Source organism: Sceloporus occidentalis, unplaced genomic scaffold (genome assembly GCF_023333645.1).
Source record: "Sceloporus occidentalis isolate IW3139 unplaced genomic scaffold, rSceOcc1.0.p SCAF_2, whole genome shotgun sequence".
Classification (NCBI taxonomy): domain Eukaryota; kingdom Metazoa; phylum Chordata; class Lepidosauria; order Squamata; family Phrynosomatidae; genus Sceloporus; species Sceloporus occidentalis.
Genome location: NW_028316982.1, coordinates 244,417,610 through 244,441,304, shown reverse-complemented (window position 1 = coordinate 244,441,304; position 23,695 = coordinate 244,417,610). Strand labels below are relative to the sequence as shown.

Below are 23,695 nucleotides of genomic sequence, written 5' to 3'. Positions count from 1 at the left end.
ACATTGACTTACTCGAGGTTAAATAAGCAGAAATACAGCATTGCCTTGTTGTAAAAGAATCTGATGTTCATATACTGTTTGAGACTTATAACTTAATTTAAAAACTTGTTTGACATGCATTAAGATGATGACAAAATTTGAATGTTCTTTGCCAAACTGTGTGCTTTTCCATTATCTTACAGCATAAGATGTTTTCTGCAGCTTATCTAGGGTGTCTTTTATTCTGCTGCCCCATTACGATGGTTTTTTTTAAAAAAAATGATGAATTGAGGTATTGCATTGTGTAAAGATGTGTATTTATCATGTTTAATATAAAGCTGGCCCATTAATGTTTTGAAGAACAACAGTGGATTAAAATGCGTATGGTTTAACAGGATTCCTTTAATTACCAGTTCATTATTTTTTCACTTATTGCACAGTTCAAAAACACACAAAAGTCAAGCCAAAAATAGAAATTAAGGATCATCCACTGATTTGCTATATGTTAATAGGACCCACTGTGATTTTTCTCCCCTTACATTGTATTCTGGCATTTTTCCAGGGAGCTCAGATCCACAATTTAAACATGCAGAATGACTTGACAACAGTTCTGCTATTTTGTTCTGGTCTGTCTCGTAAATTTGGTCCACTGTATGTGGGTTAGAACTGAATTTCCCAAACTTACTGCAGTAATAAAACCAAAGTTTATTTTAAATTATATAATGTAACAAACCATTAGAACATACTGTATTGCTGTTATATGCCTTCAGGTCAATCCAGTTTATGGCAACCCTATCGTAGAGTTGTCTTCTCAAGATTTTGTCAGAGGGGATTTGCTATTGCCTTCCTCTTTCCATGGCTGAGTGGTGATTTGAACCTCGGTCTTCTGGACTCCTAGTCCAACACTCAAAATCACATACTATTCTGGCTCCTGATTGTACGTCTTTCCCTCCATCCTCACAGAAAAACTGGTTCAGATATTTGGAAAAAAAATTAAAATGGCTATATTTATAGTGGCTTTTTATTTTAAAAAAAACCTCGGAGCCTCTGTAATGGGTCTATAGTTTAATTCTTTGAGATATCATTTGGCCACTTGATAGTGTGCCATTATTAGCAGAATTGATCCTTCTGTTCCAAACCCTTCATTTGTAAATCCTAGATTACCAGAGGAAATTGCATGAAAACATATTTCCCAGCAGGTTTCCTATGACTAAAAGACAAGTTTGCACCATTCAAGGGACTTGGTGCTTAGCAATTAGCCGTTTTGGTTTAGGCAGAAATGATGTAATTTGAACAAAATGAAGACTCTTTTGCCTTCAAATCATATTTGAAAATTTTTGAAAAGTCATATAACGTGTGACTTGGAGAGCTCCTGCAGGAGAAGAACAAAGCTAAAGTCTCAGTTGAGCTCCTAGACCTAGTTTCTCTTCTGTGTTCCTGGCTTCTGTCTGTTGCATTTTAATAAATGAGTTATTTATTTTTAAAGTTATTTTAATTTATTCAGTGGGCAAGGTTTTGTTGTTGTTGTTGTTATTTGACTTATATTCTGTTTTGATTTTTAAACAGACACCAAATCCCACTGCAAATGAATTTATTCCTAAAGGAGGATCAACCTCCCGACTCAGTAATATGTCGCAGTCAAATATATCTGCCTTCTCTCAAGCCTTGTTCTCTCATCCTTCCATGGGAGGTCCTGCAAATGCTGGGCTAGCTCCAGGTAAGCTTAGAGTGGTTTTATTTGTACTGTATTATGACTCTCAGTGGCACTAGGGAAGCTTATTGTGCCTATTACTGGCTTATTTTAAGCTTGATTGTTCACAGTGTTTACATTGGAGTAGCTTCAGATGGTTGTAATTTTGGAAACTCTCTCTGTGAGTATGTGCCTTCATATCGCCTATCAACTTACGATGACCCCATGAACTCCATAGGGTTTTCTTAGGCAAGAAATTTTCAGAGGTGGTTTTGCCAGTTCCTTTTCCTGAAAGTTAGCCTACAGCACCTGGTATTTATTGATGGTCTTCTATCCAAGTGCTAACCCAGTTGCCTGTCAACTTATGATGACCCCATGAATTTCATAGAGTTTTCTTAGGCAAGGAATCCTCACAGGTAGCTTTACCAGTTACTACATCTTCTGAAAGTCTCTCATTCATATGATCACTACTTAACTTGAAGCTGTCATGACAGCTTCAAGTTAAGGTGCTGCCAATTTTAAGTTTGCAGCATGAGCAATTGTTTAGATGACAAATGGAATTGTGTGCATGGGTCCATGATGGACAAATAGCATCTCAACTTTCCAAACCCTTAAATTTTCAGGTATTGGGACAGTTAGCAGTGTTGTTTTTGAAAAACGTTTTCAGACATATGTTTGGGAAGAAAATTTTGCGATGTTTAGATGATATGAAATAGTTGGAGCTTGAGAAGGAACAATGGATCTCAGGGTTATGTGTGTGTGTGTGTGTTTTAAAAAGTTGCTGAATTTTAAATCTCTGATTCAAAGAAAAAGAAGGGGGGGAAGGAATATATATATATATATAATGAACATGAGCTAGTTTCTTATCCATATTTAATTGATTTTTATCTTCTTGTTTGTTTTCCTTCTTCTTTTCTTCATTCTGCTTCTTTTCTTCAAATGTCTTGATTTTATCCAGTAGTTTTTTAGCCTTTTCCACAGTTTTTATTGTATAAGATCTTTCCATCCAGGTAACAGTGATTCCTTCTACAGTTTCCCACCTGAATCTAATGTTTCTCATTTGTAATTGTCTTGTAAGGAATAAATATTCCCTTCTTTTTCGGAGCACGGTAGATGGCACATCTTTATAAATCTTAATATCTGAATCATTTATTTTAAGGTCTTGTCCATAGCTAGCTTCTATTATTCTATTGTGCATCCTTTCTCTTGTCATACAAACCACTATGTCTCTTGGAAGGCCTCTTTTCTTCGCTATTGCAGAATTCACATGGAAGATTTTGTCTGTTTCTAATTCCATCACTTCTAAAGGGATGTCAGTTATTTCTGCTAGGAATGGTATCACTGTTTCGTAGATGTCTTCATTAGTTATCTCTTTAAGACCTCTTATCTTTAAACATTTTTTCCTACATTTTGCCTCTTTTGTAATATTTTCTACTGCATCTTGTTTTTGGTTGTCCTCAACTTCTTTTGTTCTCTTTTCTAGTTCTTCAGTTTTATTTTGTAGAGCTTCAATTTTTATGTGAGCATCTTTTAAATCTACTGTTAACGTTTTAATAGTTGATTTTAATTCATCCATTTCTCTTTTAAAGTCTTCTCTTATTTCTTGTCTGGAAGTTTTAAGTTCTTGTTTATAGTTCTTCTCCATTCTTTCTATGGCTTCTAGTATGTTTCTATTTGAATCTATTGGTTTTGTTTCAGTTGAGGCTCTTCTTATCTGAGGAAGACTTGTGGTGTGTAATTTTTGTGCCGTATTTCTCGTTGTCATTGACATTGTGGAGTTTATGTTTTAAATTGATCTTACAAAATCTGACAAATTTTGAATACAGGTATAAATGTAAAGTTATCGAAACAAATTTCCAATTACTCTAGTAAATGATTTCTATGCAATATTACTACACAGAATTTGTTATTTTGTATGTGTTCTACTTATTTACACAGATTCTCTTTATCTTCTCCAAGGCTTTAGCTGGCTTACCTCAACCAGCTAATGCATTCGAGAGAGAGGGGTAGGTGGTTCTCTTCCATTTCCCCTAGTGCTTAAATGTCTTCCTCTTAAGCAGTATAATTACCATTACAGTACTATCAATTTTACTTAAAGTCGTTTCCAATATCACCAACATCAACAATAATACCGTTGCACTGGTACCTAAAAGAGAAAAATTAATTTAAGAGATCAGCCAAGTAAATACTATTTTCTGTTAATTATGCCCAGATTGTTACCAAATTGTAATCTCGCTAATATATTAATTATTTCAACTTTATTAAATGTTCCTCCTTTCTTATCCTCTCACTTATAACTTTTCCTTATATTTCTCTGATTTCTTTATTCCTGATTTTCCCAACACCTTCTTTCTTAAAATAAATTGGTTCGAAGCTAGATTCTTGTCTCCTCTCTGATCTCCTTTCTAACTCTATCTTTCTTAACACACTATATATTTCCTTAGCTCAGATTCTTTTAGCTATTGTTGTTTCTTCACCCGTCCTTTTCCGTCTAGCTCTGCTGGGTAACACTGTCTCCTCCCCAGTCCTCTTTCCGACGTAGTCTTTCTTGTCACTATGTAAATTGTATCTATCCAATTCTCATAAATCAGGGTTTATTAAATAATATTTTCTCCTCCCCAGTCCTCTTTCCGGTGTGGTCTTTCTTGCCACAGTTTAAGTTATATCTATCCAATTCTCATAAATCAAACTCTGTTAAGTAATGTTGTCTCCTCCCCAGTCCTCTTTCCGACGAACTCTTTCTTGCCACAGTTAGAATTGTATCTCTCCTTCTTCTTCGTGGTCTCTGCGAATCATACAAATGGATTTTACTGCGCCTGCGCAGTAAAACCCATTTGTATGTATTTGCAGATGACCACTTGAAGAAATACTGTTACAGGTAAGCAACCTGTCCTTCTCTGCTGAATCCAACTCTATTAAATGTTATTGTCTCCTCCTCAGTCCTCTTTCCATCGTACTCTTTCTTAACACAATGTCCGTTTGTGGCAACTCAGTTCAGGTCTTTTGTAATGTTTTATGTTTCCATATATTACCAACTTTTAACCACTTCTAATCCTCTCTGTTTTTACCTCCAGCTATTGCATCAGACCAATATGTACTTTGTGTTCCCAGTCAAGTCCCACTTCTCTCTTCACCCTTTTTTCAGTCCCTTTGCATCCGCAACTTTGTATCATCAAAAGTTGTCAAATCTTAACAAAAAACAGAAGTGCAGCTGATTTCAAGTCTTTTAATATCTGTTCCGCCTAATATTTCACTCTATGACTTCCAAAAATAGCTTTAGTTATAGATGTTTCCCAGCCTCGTCTTCTGCTTAATCAGTCCTAAGTTTGGTATGAACTTTTAATTAAACTATTAAATGTATCAACTCCTTTTAGGGCTACATCCTCTTAGGAATAATAAAAGAAAGTAAAGTTAATCCGGATTGTTGTCTGCTAAGATCTTTACCTTGCTGCCAGATTGTTTTTTAGCTTGTATTTATTAGTTGATTTTAAAAGCGGCAGTGGCAGGGATTTGCTCTTCCGAGCCTCTGGCTGCGGCAGTGGGTAGTCCACGATCTTCACCTCCCTTACTGCGGTCTCGCCTTTCTTTTTACCGCCCAACTGGGTAAGTGATTCCTGATCTGGATGCACCCATCCACTCCCCGTTTACCGGTGGGGTAGTTCTTTTCTTGTCAGCCTTGGGGGAAGGGTTTTCCCTTCGCTGGCACGTCCGCAGTCAGAATGGCTGGGCTCCGCTCATGAGTCCAGCTGTTTTCTCTCCACCATCTTTACCGGAAGTCGATTGCACAGGATTTAGTCCATTGAACTATGCCTTCATTAATATCATATTTAGTGCTTTCCAACAAACAGCTATTACATCTGATTTTTTATCATGACTAGTTACCATGAAAATATAAAGCTACCTTATATGAAGTCAAGGTATCTGCTTACTACAGTATGTCTGCTCTGGCAGTAGCTCTCCATGATCATGGATAGGACTCTTTCTTGATTCTGCTGCCTTATAACTGAAAATGCCATGGATTTAATCTGAACCATGTGCATACAAAGAATATGATCTGTCACTGAGTAATGGTTTTTCCTGTGCTTGCCTCTCCTTTGTGGAGCTTTACTTTGGGGGAAAAACTTGCAAAGGTCCCAGGGGGTTACCTTGGAAAAAGGGAAATTAAAATCCCTATGAATACATGGTGTATTGGATCCTAGTCATTATGGAGGATTGAATCCCTGCAGTATGTTCTGATTTCACATTTTAAAAACATTTATAATGATGATATTCAAATAACAGTTGTATAGTAAATGAAATTAACAAAATGGGTTTCACACTCTTAATAATTTGTTTCAATAAGTGTAAACAATGCTTTGTCAATAAATTTATCTTATTTTCTGGCTTTAGAAAAGTTGATCAGTTTCAGTAATATTTGCAGCTTTGTGTCATTTATATAGAGGTTTTTTAGATTATTATTATTATTATTATTAGCTTTATTTATAAAGCGCCGTAAATGTACATGGCACTATAGAAAACCAAGATTAAAATGTTTTGCAGATTCTGTACAACAGATACCAATATTTCCCCCTTAAATTATTTTTTAAAGCCATCCTAATTGGAACTCAATAAACTCTGGTATCTATAATTAGTATTATAACGTTTTCTATGGCGCTTTACAGATCACCCAAAAGGGTGGTCTGCTGGCACTGGTGTTTGCTGCGTCAGGGAACCGCAGCGGACAAACCGTGGGTTCTTTTTGCGGCACAGAAATGACACCACAAGGCACCAATGGCGCACTTGTGGCATCATTTCTGCACCACGACGTGCAGACGCCAAGCGTCTGCTACGTCAAAATGGCGGCGCCCATGTAGAATGGGTGCTGCCATTTTGTACATGCTCAGCACGTACTAGGGTTAGGGGCATCCGGAAAGGACGCCCTTTTCTAACCCTAGTACGTGCTGAGCACGTACTTTTGGGTGGTCTGGAACCTGCCTTAGTTAGAATTAAAATGTAATGCTTTGCAGAAACCAAAGCATGGATTTGAAAGTACAGGTTGAGTATCCTTTATCCTGAAATCTTGAACTACTCCAGAGTCCAAAATTGTTGACATGTGTGACTGAGATAGTCAAAGCTTTGTTTTCTGATGGTCCAGTGTCCACAAACCATGGACAAAATTATTGAAAATAATTTTCATTGTGTATAAAATAACCTCCAGGCTATATATATAAAGATGTATATGAAACATAAATGAGTTTTGTGTTTAGACTTGGGTCACCTTTCCAAGATACCTCATTATGTATGTGCAGATATTCCAAAACAAATAAACGTACAAAAACAAACAAACCCCAAAATCTAAAATACTTCTGTCCCAGGCATTTTGGCTAAGTGTTAGTGAACCTGTGTTCATTTGTTGTTGTTTTTTTTTTTTTTAGAAAAAACAGTGGTACTGTTTACTTGATCCATTTACAAACTACAAAAATGCTGCAGAATTACAATTAAATGGAGTTATGTCTCAGATGCTCCCAAATGTTTCTAAGTATGTTTCAGTAACCTTCTTTTTTAGTTGATGAAGTTCAGCTACCCATTGTATTTGACACTGACATGTTGAGTACATTCTTCAGTGATTGAGAAGCTTCCAAATGTCTTGTTCTTCTGTCCTAAATCTTTTTTTTAATCCACAAGAATATAAGTTTTTTAAACTGTAAATCTCATAATGAAACAAATGCACTTTGATCTGCAAGTCTTCCCCCCTCCTTTTCTTCCCCATAAGGAATGTCGCTGTCAGCAGGATCTTCTCCCCTTCATTCCCCTAAAATTACTCCTCACACGTCTCCTGCTCCTAGACGAAGAAGTCATACACCAAACCCAGCAAATTATATGGTGCCTACTAGTGCCTCTACGCCGGTTACTAATGCTGTCTCCCAGCCCCCTTCTACTGGCCAGGTGATTCAGAAGGAAACGGTGGGTGGCACAACCTATTTCTATACTGACACAACTCCAGCACCTCTAACTGGAATGGTAAGATCTTAGCTTTCTTTATTTGCATTTGTCATGCATTTGTCATGACAATAAATATGGATATTCAATGTAATAGCATACCACATCATAAATTGGTTGGGGGACCAATTAGGATGGTCTGCCCCAGAAGGCTGATGGATCCGGATGGATTCCTGAGGGCTCTTGGGGAGTTTCCTGACACTTTGGCAGGTGATTCTGTTGAAGCCCTGGCCAGCCTTTGGAATGGGGAAATGGCCAGGGCGTCCTGAGCGTCCCCTCTCACAGAGTGGAGCCAAACCAGCCCCCTGGTTCTCCAGGGATTTGATGTTGATGAAATGAATGAAATGGAGACTAGAACGACGTTGGCAGAAGACTTGGAGTGAATCTGATCGAACATGGGCTAGAGCCTGTTTGAAAGCCTATTCTATTGGCAATGCGGGCAGCAAAGAAACCTTTTTTTGCTGCCAGCATTGCATCTGCAACGAGCCAGCCAGCAGAACTGTTCTGAGTGGTCAGGGGTATTTTACACGCTCACCCTCAAGTAGAAAATGCAGACCACTCAGAGGCTCGCTGTAAAGAATTTGCACAGCATTTTGCAGATAAAATCACTCAGATTCGGTCCGAATTGGATGCTACAGTTGATACAGTGTCGGTGGACGTAACCTTGGCTCCTGCTTTTCAACTGGATACTTTTCAACTTGTGCAACATGATGTGGACAGAATCCTTGGAAAAGTAAGAGCCACCACATGTGTTTTGGACCCTTGTCCTTCCTGGCTTATTAAACAGGTCAGAGGGTGACTGGCTGAGTGGGTATAGGAGGTAATCAGTGCCTCCCTACAACAAGGCAGAATTCCATCCTGCCTAAAGGAGGCTGTTGTGAGGCCTTTGTTAAAAAAGCTATCATTGGATCCCACAATAATGAATAACTATCGGCCAGTGTCTAACCTACCATTTCTGGGCAAGGTTTTGGAACATGTGGTGGCTTCCCAACTCCAGGGGTTTCTGAATGAAACAGATTATCTAGATCCATTTCAATCTGATTTCAGACCTGGCTGTGGAACAGAGACAGCCTTGATCGCCTTGGTGGATGACCTACACAGGGAACTGGACAGGAGAGTGTGTCCCTGTTGGTTCTTCTGGACCTCTCAGTGGCTTTTGATACCATCGATCATGGTATCCTTCTGGACCACCTCTCTGGGATGAAGGTTGGAGGTACTGTTCTACAGCGGCTCCGTTCCTTCCTGGAGGGGCGAACCCAGAAGCTGGTCCTGGGGGACTCCTGTTCAACCCCCTGGCCATTGCCCTGTGGGGTCCCTAAGGGTTTTGTGTTGTCTCCTATGCTGTTTAACATATACATGAAACCACTGGGAGAGCTTGTCTGGATTTTGGGGGTGCAGTGTCATCAATATGCAGATGACACTCAACTCTACTACTCCTTCCCACCTCAATCCAAGGAGGCTGTCCTAGTCCTAAACCAGTGTCTGTCTTCAATAATGGACTGGATGAGGGCAAACAAGTTGAAACTTAATCCAGACAAAACAGAGGTACTCCTGGTCAGTCAGAAGGAAGATCAGGGCATAGGGATCCAGCCTGCATTAGATGGGGTCACACTTCCCCTGAAGACACAGGTTTGCAGTTTGGGGGTAATCTTGGACTCAGCTTTGAACTTGCAGGCCCAGGTCTCTGCTGTGACCAAGAGTGCTTTTGCACATTTAAAACTTGTGCACCAACTGCGCTTGTTACTTGAGAAGCCAGATCTGGCCACGGTGGTACATGCCTTGGTTACATCCCATTTGGACTGCTGTAATGGGCTCTACATGGGACTGCCTTTGAAAAGTGTTCGGAAAATTCAACTGGTTCAAAGGGCTGCTGCCAAGCTGTTAACAGGCGGATTATAGAGACCATAACAGCTTCATTGGCTGCCAGTTTGTTTCTGGACACAATTCAAGGTGCTGGTTATTACCTAAAAAGCCCTACATGGCTCAGGTCCACGCTATTTGACAGACTGTTTCTCCTGGTATGAACCAGCCCGAACTCTGAGATCCTCTGGAGAAGCCCTTCTCTCCATCCCAACACCATCACAAACACGGTTGGTGGGCACACAAGAGAGGGCCTAGACTCTGGAACTCCCTGTCAAGGGAGATCAGAACGGTTCCCTCCTTGATGGCTTTCCGCCAGCAGGTGAAGATCTACCTGTTCAAGCAGGCATTTAAGGAATAGCTCTAAGGAGAGGCTGGGATGTTGGACTAGTTTAATAATTCTTTTTAATGTATGTTATTTATTTTATTTTTTAAAAAATGTTTTTAATTTTACTGTTTTTTAATGCTGTGAATCCGCTCTGGGTCCCAGTCTTGGGAAAAGAGTGGGATGGATGGATGGATGGATAAATAAATAAAGATTAAAGCTTGGCTGTTAAACCTGACAGCCACTCCTGATTTTAATTTAAATTAGCTTTCTTTTGTCTTTCCCAAACTATCTTACGACATTTACATGGATGTCCAAAGTAGTTGGTGGCTGAACTATGACATTTCAGTGAAGCAGAGTTTAGCTAGGTTTGTTCCCATTACAGTAATCCTAGTGCTGTAGAATGCACCCATTTTGTTCTGTTTGCAGTTCTTGCTTTCCAACCTAGGGGAGGCTATAGGTCAGTAGTATTACATATGATTTGTATATAGAATGAGCTTGGTTCTGTTCCTGACACATATCCAATTTAACTACCCTTGATATTAAGAAAATAATCTCTGCCTGAAACATGGGAGTAGACGGTGCTAAACAAGATGAGCTCTGTAATATTATTTATTTATTTGTTTGTTTATTTATTTCTGTCCTTTTTCCCAGTTTATGACTCAGAGAAGCTTACAACAAGTTAAAAAAATGGTTTAAAAATGGCAAGATACAAACATTAAAACAAGATTAATCAATAAAAAAATTAAAACCAGATTTAAACCATATATGATCACACACCCTCCCCCCCCCCCAGAACAAGAATTAACTGGGTTCAGTCACTGTTTAGACAAGATGGGCCATATATAGTTACTCGTGAAATGCCTGTTGAAACGGAAAGGCAGGTCCATATTATCAAAATTCCATTAAAAAGTACATAAAACTAGCCTGCCATAGGTGTTGTTGTTGTTGTGTGCCTTCACGTCATTTCTTATATATGACAACCCTAAAACAAACTTATCGCAGGGTTTTCTTGGCTGTTTTCTTCGGGGGGGGGGGGTGTCATTGTGGGAACAGACTCTTCATTCATGAGATGAAGCGCACAAAGAGTTATGTGAATTTGGGAGCCATGTCATGGTGGCAGTGGAGAAACATGCCAGGTTACATGTACAGTTCTGTTCTATCTTAAGGACTGGTGACACCTCAGAAAACCAGGCATGCCCCTTCCCAGGGCTGCAGCAGTCCAGGTTGGATACATAAGAATAGTTAACGGGAGAATCTGTTTAGCTGCATACATGATCTGGGTACAAAGGGATATTGTAGCACTTTTGAAACAAACTGAAATAAAGAAATTGATAACATGAGCTTTTGTAGACCTGGTTAGTTTGCCATTCCCATACTTGTATAGTTGACCCTCCGTATCCATGGATTCTTATCCATGGATTCAACCATGAACAGTTTGAAAATACTCCAAAAAGATATAAATTACAAAAAGCAAAACTTGATTTTGCTCTTTTATATAAGGGATACCATTTCACTATGCCATTATGTTTAACAGGATTTGAGCATCCATGGATTATGATATCCATGGTGGGTCCTGGAACCAAACCCCAGTGGATACCAAGGACCTGCTGTATGTGAATACTGCATTCTTGCTTAACCTACACATAAATAGATTTTACTGTATTCCTATTCCATATATATTATACATAGAAAAACTGCTATCCTGTTTCTAAGTTTAAGAATAAAGCAATTTAAGAATAAAGCAATATGAATTTTAAAATATAAAATTGAAAATAGATATCTTAACAAGGGAAGTCAGCAACAATTTCAGCTAAAATTAAGTGAGGGATATAATACAAGAATGTGCAACTTTTAGGGGCACATGGACCACTTTAGCCTTTCCCATAAACTCATTGCAGTCTACACCATGCCACTTACTTGACACCAAACATAGCAGTAAAGCACAGTAGCTTGCTTTTGAAATAAAGATCCTGCTTTGTTTCCATGCTGAATCAAACTTTTAGAAGAGCTTTTTTTAATTTTAGAAACAAGAAGTGTTATCCTTTGTGCATGTTATTCTGTTCTGAGGCTTTATCATCAAAATTTGGCAGTGTGGCTGGGTTTAGAATGATAAATGTTGGAAATTGCTGAAATTTAGCAAGTGTGGGTAGCCATGTATATTTTATAGGTTATATGTTACCTACTTTTGTTTGATAACTTCCATAAATAAAAATAAATAAAAGTCTAAATTAAAACAAAACAAAAAGATTTAACATCATATGTGCTTTTCACTGGTGTTTCACTGATGCTGTGCCACCCCAAAAAGGTTCTTTCTGTAGTTATCACCCTGCACGAATCTTCTTAACATGGGCCACCCTGTGAAAGTCCTCTGAAGATATTTGCCAGTTTACTTTGTAGTATCTATGCAGCCTTTTGCGAGGTTAAGCAGTCTTGATATTTCAGTTTTTGGGAATGGTGGGACACATCCAGATTCCACCTGCATTTCACTTTGTTTTTTCTCTTGCTGTTCTGCTGTTAATATTTTATTTCTTTTATTTTATTTATTATACATACCTTGCTCTTCAGCCAGAAAGGCTCTCAGAGTGGCTTACAGATAGTTAGACATTTCCTCGTCCTCAGGCTTACAATCTAAAAAAGACATGACACAAAAGGAGAAGGGAATGGCAGTGGGAAGTGGTATGGGAGGAGGGCTTTCTTCTTTAGGCTAGACCTGATGGAGTTGGGGTATATTTGTATGCATATCAAACAAATTCTTTCTTCTCTGCTCAGATCTGTCCTAATATTGGCTTTTCAGACTTTGCAAATGATCATTCTGATTCTGCTTGCACTTACAACCATAAGTCAATAATATGCATAAGTCTGCAGTATGCATACAAACATTGTTTTCTTGTTTTTAAAGTGAGCCTGAAGAGCTAGATTGCCATGAGGTAGCTGGGTTTCATGTAAGTAAGCTCACTGTAGTGAAAGACTAACTTCCCCAATCTGATAGATTAGGGTTCTTCTAACAATTTGACTTATTATTAGCAGCTTTCTGGGATGATACAAATTGCACCACCTTTAAGGATTAGATAGTGTCTAAAAGGGTACATCTTTGTGGTGTTGCTTCAGAAAGATTTGACATCTTTCTAAACATTAAATTCTAAAAACAATTTGTTTCTATTTTTCCCCTCATAGGTATTCCCAAATTATCACATTTATCCTCCAACTGCACCTCATGTTGCTTATATGCAGCCAAAAGCTAATGCACCTTCCTTCTTTATGGCAGATGAACTCAGACAGGTAAATTTAAAGAAATAATAATTTAAAATAATGATTTTATTCATAAAATGTCTGTACTCAATTTAAACAGTTCACAAAGTTGTGTACAGTTTTGTACTTTAAAAAATAATTACTATTACTGAGGAAGTCAACAAGTGAAACAAGTATGTTAAAACATGAATGACTGTGTTTCAGGTAGTCTGTTACCGTCTTAGGCTGCAATCCTACACACTTACCGAGAAACTGAATGTGGCTTACTTACTTCATAGCAGAAGTGTTAAGGGTTGCATTGTTAAGTACATGATATTTTAAAACTGTGTTTTAACAACCTCTAATTTGGCACTCTCACTTATGATGTGTTCTTTATGTGGTAACATATTTGAGATGGAACATGTTGCAATGTACAAGAATTAGTACAGGTTGGCAGGGCACATCACACCTTTTGTGCTGCTGACAGGTATAGTAGACCCCTCAGTTCCTTCCCTCCCTCCTATGGTGTTTTATCTCATCCTCTCCTTGAGTCAGGTATCAGCAGCAACCGCAAACATCCAAACTGTCAACAAACAGTGCTGTGGCTGGCATTTTGGATCAGTGACTGGGGTGGCTGTGAGTTGTTTCCAGGTCTTGATGCTGAACCCCTGATGCCAGGCTGTCCAGAACATTATGTAGGTTTCAGTTAGCTAGCTGAAGTAATTGATTGAATCAGAATAGAAATTCGGTTTGGTTGCAAAATACCTCTGCCATTTTGGTTGCAAAATGTTGTTCACACATGATACGATTTTTATACATCTGCCTTATGGCAAAATTTTTTGCAAAACTATTATTCCCAGTGGGTTCACTATGGATTGCATATCTCTACCACTACGTATCTAGCAAGTCTGACTTTTTAAGTTGTTTTTTTTTTGGGGGGGGGGGGGAGGCAGGCACATGCACACTCTATACTAAGGGGTCCTGACCCACAGATTGGGAACCACTGATTTATAGCAACATATTTTTGTGAAGTTTCCTGCCAAGTGACTTTCTGAAAGCGGTTGGTTGTGAAACGTGCTATGTAGCATCATTACAAGAAAAGCAAGTAAAACTCACATTGGGAAGCCTGAGTAGAACATTTGTGAAGGAGATGAGGGTATTGTCTTCACTTGAACTTCAGAGTACCATGTTCAATAAATATCAAGAAAATGCAAAAAGTAGTTAAATTATTTGAGGTCTAACATAATCTTGTAAATAATCCCACAAGAGGTACTAGCCTTCTCTTTCTTCTGAGTGCTTGGCCTTCTAGATGTTTGAGATTTCCCCCTAGCCTCACTTAGAATCACCAGTAGTGAGGGATTATGAGAATCCCTCATTGCATCTTTACTCAGAAAAGGAGGTAGTACAGAAGGAACCAAATGCTTTTCTTTTTGGAAGAAGTTTCATTTTATGTGGTGTCAAAACAAGTAGTTAAATACAATATTTAATGAGTATAGTTTAAATACTAATGGGTAAAGTGTGATGGATTGAAGGAGTTGTTCACTTGAACACTGAGAAAAAATCGACAGTGGCTTCATCAGTGTTTGGGTGCATGAGGATTGCATTGAGGAAGATAGGGACCAATTACCAAAATTAAGGAAAAGAAATAATGGAGGGTTGTACAATAACCAAAAAGAGTTACACTGGACCATAGGAATATACAATAACAATAGCGGTGGACCATTGAATCAAATTCTCTGTAATGTGGTACTCTGTCTATTGGAAGTCTCTCAAGAACAGATTTGAGAAATGTTTGGTAGGAATACTTAGGCAGGAAGCAATCCTTGAGGCAGAAGCATTGACTGCCTGTGTAGGGCTTATCTAAGGCTATTCTTCCAGCTATACTCAGGAATATGTATCCCCTGGACAAAGTTGGCTTTAGGTCTGTTTCTGTAAGTCTTGATAGTCTGAAAGTTTTTGCAAGACAAACTAAAGAAGGATATGAGAAAAAAACCACTAGATTTTCATGTCTGTTTGTAAAAGTGGTAAATGTGTTCCTTGTAGGAGCTGATCAACAGACATTTAATTACAATGGCTCAGATAGATCAAGCAGATATGCCTGGTGAGTAAACAAACATCCCAAATTTAAATTACATTTCTAACCTTTTATTTTGCTTGCTTTCAGCTTTGTAATTTTACTAAAAATAATCACATATATATCAAAAGCATATTAAAACAAAAATTACTGTAGATGCAGAGTCCAGTGTAAATTGGAATCTCTCAATTGTTTCTTCTCTGTAATAAGTTTACATTACTTTCTTTGTCTTTAACTCTTCCTTTCTATTTGTCCTTTTTTCTTAGCCGTAGATGACCCAAACTTTCTATTCTCTTGTGTTTTATTTCACTAATGGTAAAAGTTTAGTTTCTCTATAATATGTTTTGTTTCTAGCCTGGGAGTATAGAGTCCTCCATATAATCGTTATTTATTTACATTGTTTCTTAAGATATCCTGTGGAGGATTTTGAAGTCAGAATGGGGCATTTAGATTGTAAGCCTGAGGGCAGGGAACTGTCCAATTAAAAAGATTCTATGTACAGCGCTGTGTAAATTTACAGCGCTTTATAAATAAAGGTTAATAATAATAATAATAATAATAATTTAATTGTGTGCATCCACGACTGCAAACCCACACAGCAACTGAGTCAGTGCTTGCTAATGCAAACCACAAGGTTTCATAGGAGTTATTGTGGATGACACAGACTTGTGAAAGAATATTGTTGCTGTGTACTGAATATGACTTAAGAATAAAACTGTATTTCAGTTTCATCTAGGTGGTCCTTAAAAATCAACAAAGCTTTCTGATTATTTGGATGATTATTTAAGAGAGTATTTATGAGCAATATGTTTAAAGATTAGAAAGTCAATTCAGGGAATATTTCAAGCTATAACGTTTAATCTTTTCCAGTAAGTAAAATAATCTGAAATGTTCTAAAAAGTTAATAGACAGGTAAGACATCACAATAGCTCCATGTGATTAACAGAATATGGAACTGGAGCCCTTCTCAACATGCTGCATATAGGGCAGTTTTCAATGTGGAGAAGAAAACAGGAAGGGACAAAACCAAAAATATCAGTGCAATGCAGTTGAACTATTATTATTATTATTATTATTATTATTATTATTATTAACCTTAATTTATGAAGCGCTGTAAATTTACACAGCACTGTACATACAATCTTTTTAATTAGGCGGTTCCCTGCCCTCGGGCTTACAATCTAAAAAGACATGACACAAAAGGAGAAGGGAGTGGTGGAGGGAAAGGGGGATGAGGTCCAGCAGTTCCTCTCTACCTCCAAGGTCTGGACCAAGGCAGATGGACTGGAGGGAGGGCTTGGCTTCATAATGGATGGTTAATCTTCTTCCAGAAGCAGCACTCTTTGGATTCTGTTTTTTTTTAAAAAAAAAATATCAGAATAGGTTGTTAAAAATTACTCTTGATCACCTGTAGCACAAGAAACCTCTCAGGCTCAAGAGCAAAGCTATTTTCTGTTGCTTTGCAGCCATCATGTTCTGTGGATTTCCTGAAGGACAGCATTCTATTTTTCTCTGTGGCAAAGAAAGTGTCTGTTGCAAAGAAGACAATGGTTTCAGCTCTATAACCTTTATAATTCAGTAAAAGGTCTGCTTGTCATGGACATACAAGTTTAATTCTTGTTCTTGACTCAAGTGCCAAGTGACACGAGCTGTTTGCCAGTCAAGCAATAAATGAGTTTATGGTTGGGGAGTGAGCCTGCTCCCTGTTCTGAAAAACTGTGCCAGGTGTCCATCTTTATTCTTTCTGAAGTCTTTAGATTCTCAGAATCACAATAGTATGCTGGACAGAAACTGTACAATGAAATGGCAGCTGTCCTTACCTGAAAGACTGGGAAAAGGCAACATGTATGACATGATGGCAGTGGAAGGAAGGGATGTAGTAGGAGGTGGCAGGAGAGGGAGAAAAGAGCCATTTGTACTGTCTCTACAAAAGAATTTCGTCTCAGGTCTCTGTTGTTCTAGTTCAGTACATTAGAGATCTATAAGCAACCAAGTGCATCTTACTTTAAACAAGTAACAGACAAATAAAACTTGCACAAATATCTTATAATATGGTTTTATTGACCTACATCCGAACTTAAGCTTTTATGGCTGTTTTCTCCTAAAGTTCCCCCTTCATTACTAACCATGATCAAGTATTCCCTTTTCTGCCAAATCTATACAATAGCTAATTGAAATCTTAGGTATTGGCACTAATATGTTCCCCCCCCCCTAATATTGAACATCTGTCTTCCCTAAGACAAATGTCTGTATTGTGGGAAAGGTGTATATGATTTGCAAAGGTATAATCATAAACTAACTTTGTTACAATCTTCCAATCTAAACACTGTCTGTATTGTTTTCACATCTAATGGATCTTCTTTATCTATTATAACTGTTTTCTTCTTAATTTTAAGTAGTGTCTAATGTATTTCTGTAAACTGGTTTAGCTGTTCCAACAGAAGTTGACAGCTACCACAGCCTTTTCCCTTTAGAACCACTGCCACCACCCAATCGGATACAGAAAACAAGCAACTTTGGGTACATAACATCATGCTACAAAGCTGTAAATAGCAAAGATGATCTGCCATATTGCCTTCGGAGGATACATGGTGAGGGAAATCCTAAGTTGTCATCTTTTAAAAATTTCAATGCTACCAGTACTTAAGTCTAAAACATTTGTTCTTTTCTGTATATAAATCACAAATTAGATTTCAAATTGAATAATTCCTTTAAATTAAGGAATAGAAATTTGGCCTAACTAACAAACCATGGAGTCAGTTATGTACAAATAAATACATTTTGTTTTGGTGTGTCTCTGTTGGTGGCAGCTCAGTATTTTGAAACCAATGTGAAAATTGTATTAGATGTGTGAGAATCTTTGAAATAAATTTCCCCCCTATATTTCCCAGGTTTTCGTCTTGTTAACACAAAGTGCATGGTGTTGGTTGATATGTGGAAAAAAATCCAACATTCGAATATTGTAACATTGCGGGAAGTATTCACCACTAAAGCATTTGGAGAGCATTGTAAGTTTCTGATTTTAAGATGTTGGCCAATTGTATTGGAAGACTTGCATCAATTGCATACCTAATTCTCACCTCGGACTCTTTTTGAAAAGCTCTTGTGTTTGCATACGACTTCCATGCTGGAGGAGAGACTATGATGAGCAGACACTTCAATGATCCTAGTGCTGATGCCTATTTCACGAAAAGGAAGTGGGGTAAGGCCAGCAAATGAGACCTGTGATTCTTTTTCAGTAGAGCAAAATTAGGAACAATGTCTATTCATCTCAAATAGTTTTATTTTGCAGTTTGTGGTGAATTCATATTGGCTTTAGTTGAGTATCTAGTATACTTATCTAACGAAATACTCATCTTAAAATATTTAGTACAGGTATGCTCATGTAAATCTTCTTGTATTCAAGTACTCTTTCTGTGTGCTGCTGTTTTGTTTTTTCCTGATTGCTTATTGCCCTGGGTCTTATATGTCTGTGTGGTAGTTTCTCAGCATTCAGCATATTTAAAAGAAACTGGTTAGTGCTTAGCACGTTGTATTCTGTACTGTATAGTCCAGTGTATATGAAACAGAACATTGTGGATGTGATGAAAGTGAAGGGAAATATTGGTGTTCTTGCTGGCAAATTATTTATAGCAGTGGTGAGGTAATATTGAAGGACTGGAGAGAAAGATAAAGTGGATGAAAGAATATAAAGGCAACTGAGGCAACAGAGTTAGCAATGTAAGTCCAGTGAAGGAACAAAGCACTGAGCACATCTAACTCACACGGCAAGAAAGAAAAAACTGAAAACAGAGAAACAGAGTCAACAGAAATAACAGAGCATGAGATTCCTGCCTCATAAACTGACACATGAGGCTGTGGACTGCTCCTCTGCATACCCCAGAGAATCTCACTTTCTTTGCTTTTGATTCCTCCTTTAAAGAAAGAAAATTGCCTCTTTCTTTTTATCTCTATCTTGGGTTAGTAAGGAAGGAAGGGAAAACAGATTTAGCTGAAAAGAAAAGGTATGACTGCTTGAGTAATAAATGAAAAAAATATACAACTTATGAGGAAAAAAACATTAAAAAGTAGCATTATTGATGTAATGCTGAAATATAAACAAAAAAAAATCCAGAGATGAAAATTATGGAAACAGAAATACTTTTACATTTTTAAAAAGTTGTAAAATATGTTTGTCATTTATTTGCATTCTGTAACCTGTATTTAGAAACTCAAGATTATATTTTTAAGGAACATCTTATCAGTGTAATGTCCACAGTGTTCAGGGATTTATGATTTAACTTTTCATTTTTGTTAGTAAAATTGGGGTATGACAGTTGAAGCAAGACAAATGTGGTTATACAGCTATTCATAGATGTTGTGTTCTACTGTTACAATGTGGTTAGTCTTTTTTTTACTTTGTCATGTCATTCTCTGATACATCCCAACATTTTAGTGTCAAGGATGTGGTATAAAGTTTTATTTTAAGAGGTGAATCAAGGCGTAACAAGTTTTGTATATTTCTATACTTGAACACCTGTGAACCAGTTAACTTTTCCTACCCTTATAGAATTCTTTCTCACTTATTTGTACCTTTTTAAAGGGTATATACAGTCAGCCCTCCGCATTTATGCATTTGACTTTTGTGGATTTGATTATCCACAGATTTGATTAATATGTTCTTTCTAGGAATCTCTACTGTAGATCCTCCAGTGTGACTCTGTGGTCAGCTTTTGGCAGGTATTGGCCATAGACCTGTGCTGGAGGATCTAGAGATTCCTAGAGAGGAGCTTTCAGAGGTAAAAACCCAGTGTTTCTTTATTCAAAGTTTTTCCACTTTTACAGGGATCCTGTGCTCCTAAACCCAGCAAATGTGGCAGGCCCACAGTAATGACTTTTTTTGAAGGGGATTGGACATATGCTCAAGTAAAGGCTGTATTTGAATAGTATTGCTCTGTGAGCACAAAAGAAACATTGGAGTACTTGCACTGCAAATTAATAATTGTTTTTCTTTAAAAGAACCTACTATTATCCTAATAAAAAAAGGAGACCATTGTTGTTATGTGCGAACAAGTTGTCTTTGGCTTGTGGCAACACTGTGAATTGAGAGACCTCTGACAGGTTCTTGTTCGCAAGACCTGCTCAGATCTTGCAAACTCAGGGCCACAACTTCCTTGAGGATCATCGCGGTGCTAGAATTGTCTAGATTGTGAGAACAGAAAATCCAAACCTGATTTCATTTTATTTGATTATATTATTTTTCTTCAGCTATAGGGCACAACAAAAATACAAAATAATTATCAGTGAAAGACAATATAATTGGGGACAGGTGTAGAATTTAAAAGATAGCATACAATCCACATAGAAGTAGCATTTGATGAAAACTTCTCTGGGCCAAAATTTTTGTAAAAATTTAAAAACTTAAAATTTTCATCAGAGTGTCAGTGTAAAGGGATCTTGTGGCATCTTTGAAACTAAGGTCCAAAACACACTACAGGAATAATCCAGTTTGAGACAGCTTTAACTGCCCTGGCTGAATTCTAGGAAATGTAGAGTTGTGAGATATTTAGCCTCTCTGTCAGAGAGCTCTGGTTCCACAATAAACCGCAATTCTCAGGATTCCCTAGCACTGAGCCGGGGCAGTTAAAGCGGTCTCAAACTGGATTATTTCTGCAGTGTGTTTTGGACCTAACTGAAAGACAGAAATTGGTAGCACAAGCTTTTGTAGATTTGAGCCTACTTTCTCAAATACATCTGTGGAAGTAGGCTCAAGTCAATGAAAGATCATGCTACTAACTTCCATCTTTCAGATGCAGCAAGATCCCATTGTGTACTGATCTTCCAGACTAACATGGCTGTGTCTTTCAATATGTAAAAAAGTGTGACTTAGGAAAAAATGGTAGGGAGAAGTAGGCTACCATTTAAAAAGGGACAGAAGAAAAGAACTGACTGCAAGATAAGTTACATTTTAACTTACAGAGCCTGTAACTGTTTTGCTATGCACCATTAGCAAATACAGTCTTCATTTTATCCAGTTCTTCCCCAGAAGTGTGAATTCTAAGAACCTTTATGCATACAGGATAGCATAATTTGATGTAGTGAAACCTCGGGATACATGGGCCATATCTCAGAAGCAGAAGAGAAAAACACTTATCAGTCCATTCCAATACACTAAAAGCAAGAGTGGCTTGAAAACATGCTCCAAGGTGCTGTGCTTGCGTTATGGGGACAAACAGAATCTTGATCCACCATTGCTGGAGGCTTCAAAATGTACTCCTACCCTCAATATGCATCCTGACATTCAGTGTCTGTGAATTTTATCACAGTGGGCTCCATGTACCACGACACTCTTTCCCTCAGTCTAATTACACTACACACATACCTTGGAAATCTTGTGCTTTGAAAAAATGATTCTTGGAAGCAACCACATCTTGTCCTTCCTGCTGCTCCCTCTTTTATCAGATTCATGGGGATGTCAGTCAGTCAGCCCATACATATATAAAATGATACTTTTTCTAGAAATAACTTTCGTACATTGTCTTCACAATTTTTATAATTTTGCATTAGGAGAGAGAGCTTTTAAAGTATGCATTGAAGTAAAAACCGGTGGTAAACTGCTATGCAAATCTTCTACCATCTTCATTTTTAATATACTCTCCTCAATGTCCTAACTCTTATTGATTAATGAGGTTGCTTTTTTTCAAACTGGAACAAGAGTCAAAACCTCAAAAGGGAAGGAAGGTTGGGGGAGAAGGAGAAGCAGAAATGAAAGTGAGAATCATTTGTTATATCCCAGGTCTTATTGAAGTCAAAGTTGGTTTTATCCACCAGTCTGTAGATGTATTATTTTTGATGTCACTCAATTGCATATATTGTAAGTTGAAGACAATAATACCTGCTTTAATAGCTGCTATGGTGTATAGTCACTAAAAGTGTTTCCTCCCTCATTTGATATATTTATAAGGGGGGGGGGGGATGAATACAGCTAGTATTTCACTTTTGTTAAGATAGAAGTAGGATTCTTTATTCTCAAGATGGTATTTCTGAATGCATTACATGCATGCCTATTTGATTCATTTGAGTTACAGAGATTCTTGAATACCGTCATCCTAGCATGAAGAAGTTTAAAATCCTATTTTAGATGTTTCTTGCAAGAGCTTGTTAAAGAAAAATATAGCAGAGTGATGATGATGGCCTGACAGATATGAAGAAATAATATGTTTGCATTGTAGGAAAAGTACCCTTTATTAGCTTTTACATCAAAATCTCCAAATGTTTTTTAAACTGAGGGATCTAAAGAGCTATTTTCAGGAAGTGATCCTCTACTGGAATATTGCTACAGTCCTCTTGAGGACTACGTGCATGATAATGTAAGGATCTGAATCACAGTTCAGATTTTCTGTGTGAGTAATCTGCTGCATCGTGTATAGTTCTGTTAATGCAGAAACACCCAAACATGAATCCTTTCATTCAGAACTTGTTTTGTATCAATCTTGTTATTTCTTTTTGAAAAATCTTGGGAATATTAAAGTTGATGATAGTTGTAATGTATTCAGTTTTTCAATTCTGAATATATTCCCTGGAGGGAATCCTTTTTTCAGTGAAGAGGATGATTTCATTGTAAAGGTCTAAAATGTTTATGGCAAAATACCAGCCATGAAGCAATTCCAGTAGGAAGAAAAATGTGCAACATTCCAGAAATGTTGGCTCATGTATTTGTAATAGACTTGGAAAGAGGCTTATATATTTTTGATAAAGCATGCCCCAGGATTAGGGTTGATTAACGTGCACTGCTCCCCCCTTTTTTTTTATGAAAATGAAAAACATAAAATGTTTTGTTTCTGGCAGCAGTGTGTGAATAATATTGCTTTGTGTAGGGTTTTTTTTTTGGGGGGGGCAGGACTGGGGAGTAGGAGTAAGAGGTTTATACAGGAATAGGAATAAGAAGTAACAAAATATATTTGTTACTCCTTATTCCTGTTATTATATTGCACATGCAAACACAAAGAAAACAACAGTTTTATTATATTGCACTGGGGAAGGGACTGGGAGGCAAAGAGAGTCACACACACACACACACACACACACACACACACACACCAGCCTTGCAAAGCAAATCGGGCTTTTCCCCAGGGCTGGGGAGCAGGATTAATGAGTAAGAGGTTTTTACAAGAGTTGGAGTAGGAATAAAATTGAGAAAAATATCTTACTCTGGAGTAGGACAGGGAGTAACCCCAAAATCACCATTACTCCCTGGACCTGTTTTTTTGTTTTGTTTTGTTTTGTTTTCTGCTTTGTATATCGGAAGAACATCCAATTTAAGGACACAGGCCCCTCTTTTCTGCTAAAATCCCCATCTGAAACTAGTGATGGATATAAATTGCTGGGATTCTAGAAGGATAGTTTTCCTTTGCAAATTCTTTCAGAGAGGTTTGGAAATTAGTCCATAGTCCTGCCTGGGAGTGGGGTAGGGGCTGCATCAAGATTTTAGGGACACATGTTGCCCACCCTCATTTACTCTAGCATCTTATTTACACAGTAGAGAACCAGATACTTGTGGGAAGCCCCCAAGTAAGGC

The 23,695-nt window shown here is 37.7% G+C and overlaps 1 protein-coding gene across 6 annotated transcripts in view; it reads left to right on the top strand.

The window, feature by feature from the left end:
- The window catches only part of LOC149319905 (PAN2-PAN3 deadenylation complex subunit pan3-like), an 88,527-nt gene that overhangs the window by 41,059 nt on the left and 23,773 nt on the right, over window positions 1-23,695 (top strand). For 4 of the 6 annotated variants that reach the window (XM_089512573.1, XM_089512574.1, XM_089512569.1 and 1 more), the window contains 7 exons: window positions 1,546-1,696; window positions 7,422-7,669; window positions 13,011-13,115; window positions 15,108-15,165; window positions 17,568-17,729; window positions 18,030-18,146; window positions 18,239-18,340. In XM_089512573.1, the coding sequence (XP_089368699.1) occupies window positions 1,546-1,696; window positions 7,422-7,669; window positions 13,011-13,115; window positions 15,108-15,165; window positions 17,568-17,729; window positions 18,030-18,146; window positions 18,239-18,340 (943 nt within the window). The remainder of the gene's footprint in view (window positions 1-1,545; window positions 1,697-7,421; window positions 7,670-13,010; window positions 13,116-15,107; window positions 15,166-17,567; window positions 17,730-18,029; window positions 18,147-18,238; window positions 18,341-23,695) is intronic. The other 2 variants (XM_089512570.1, XM_089512572.1) reach the window with 2 other exon arrangements.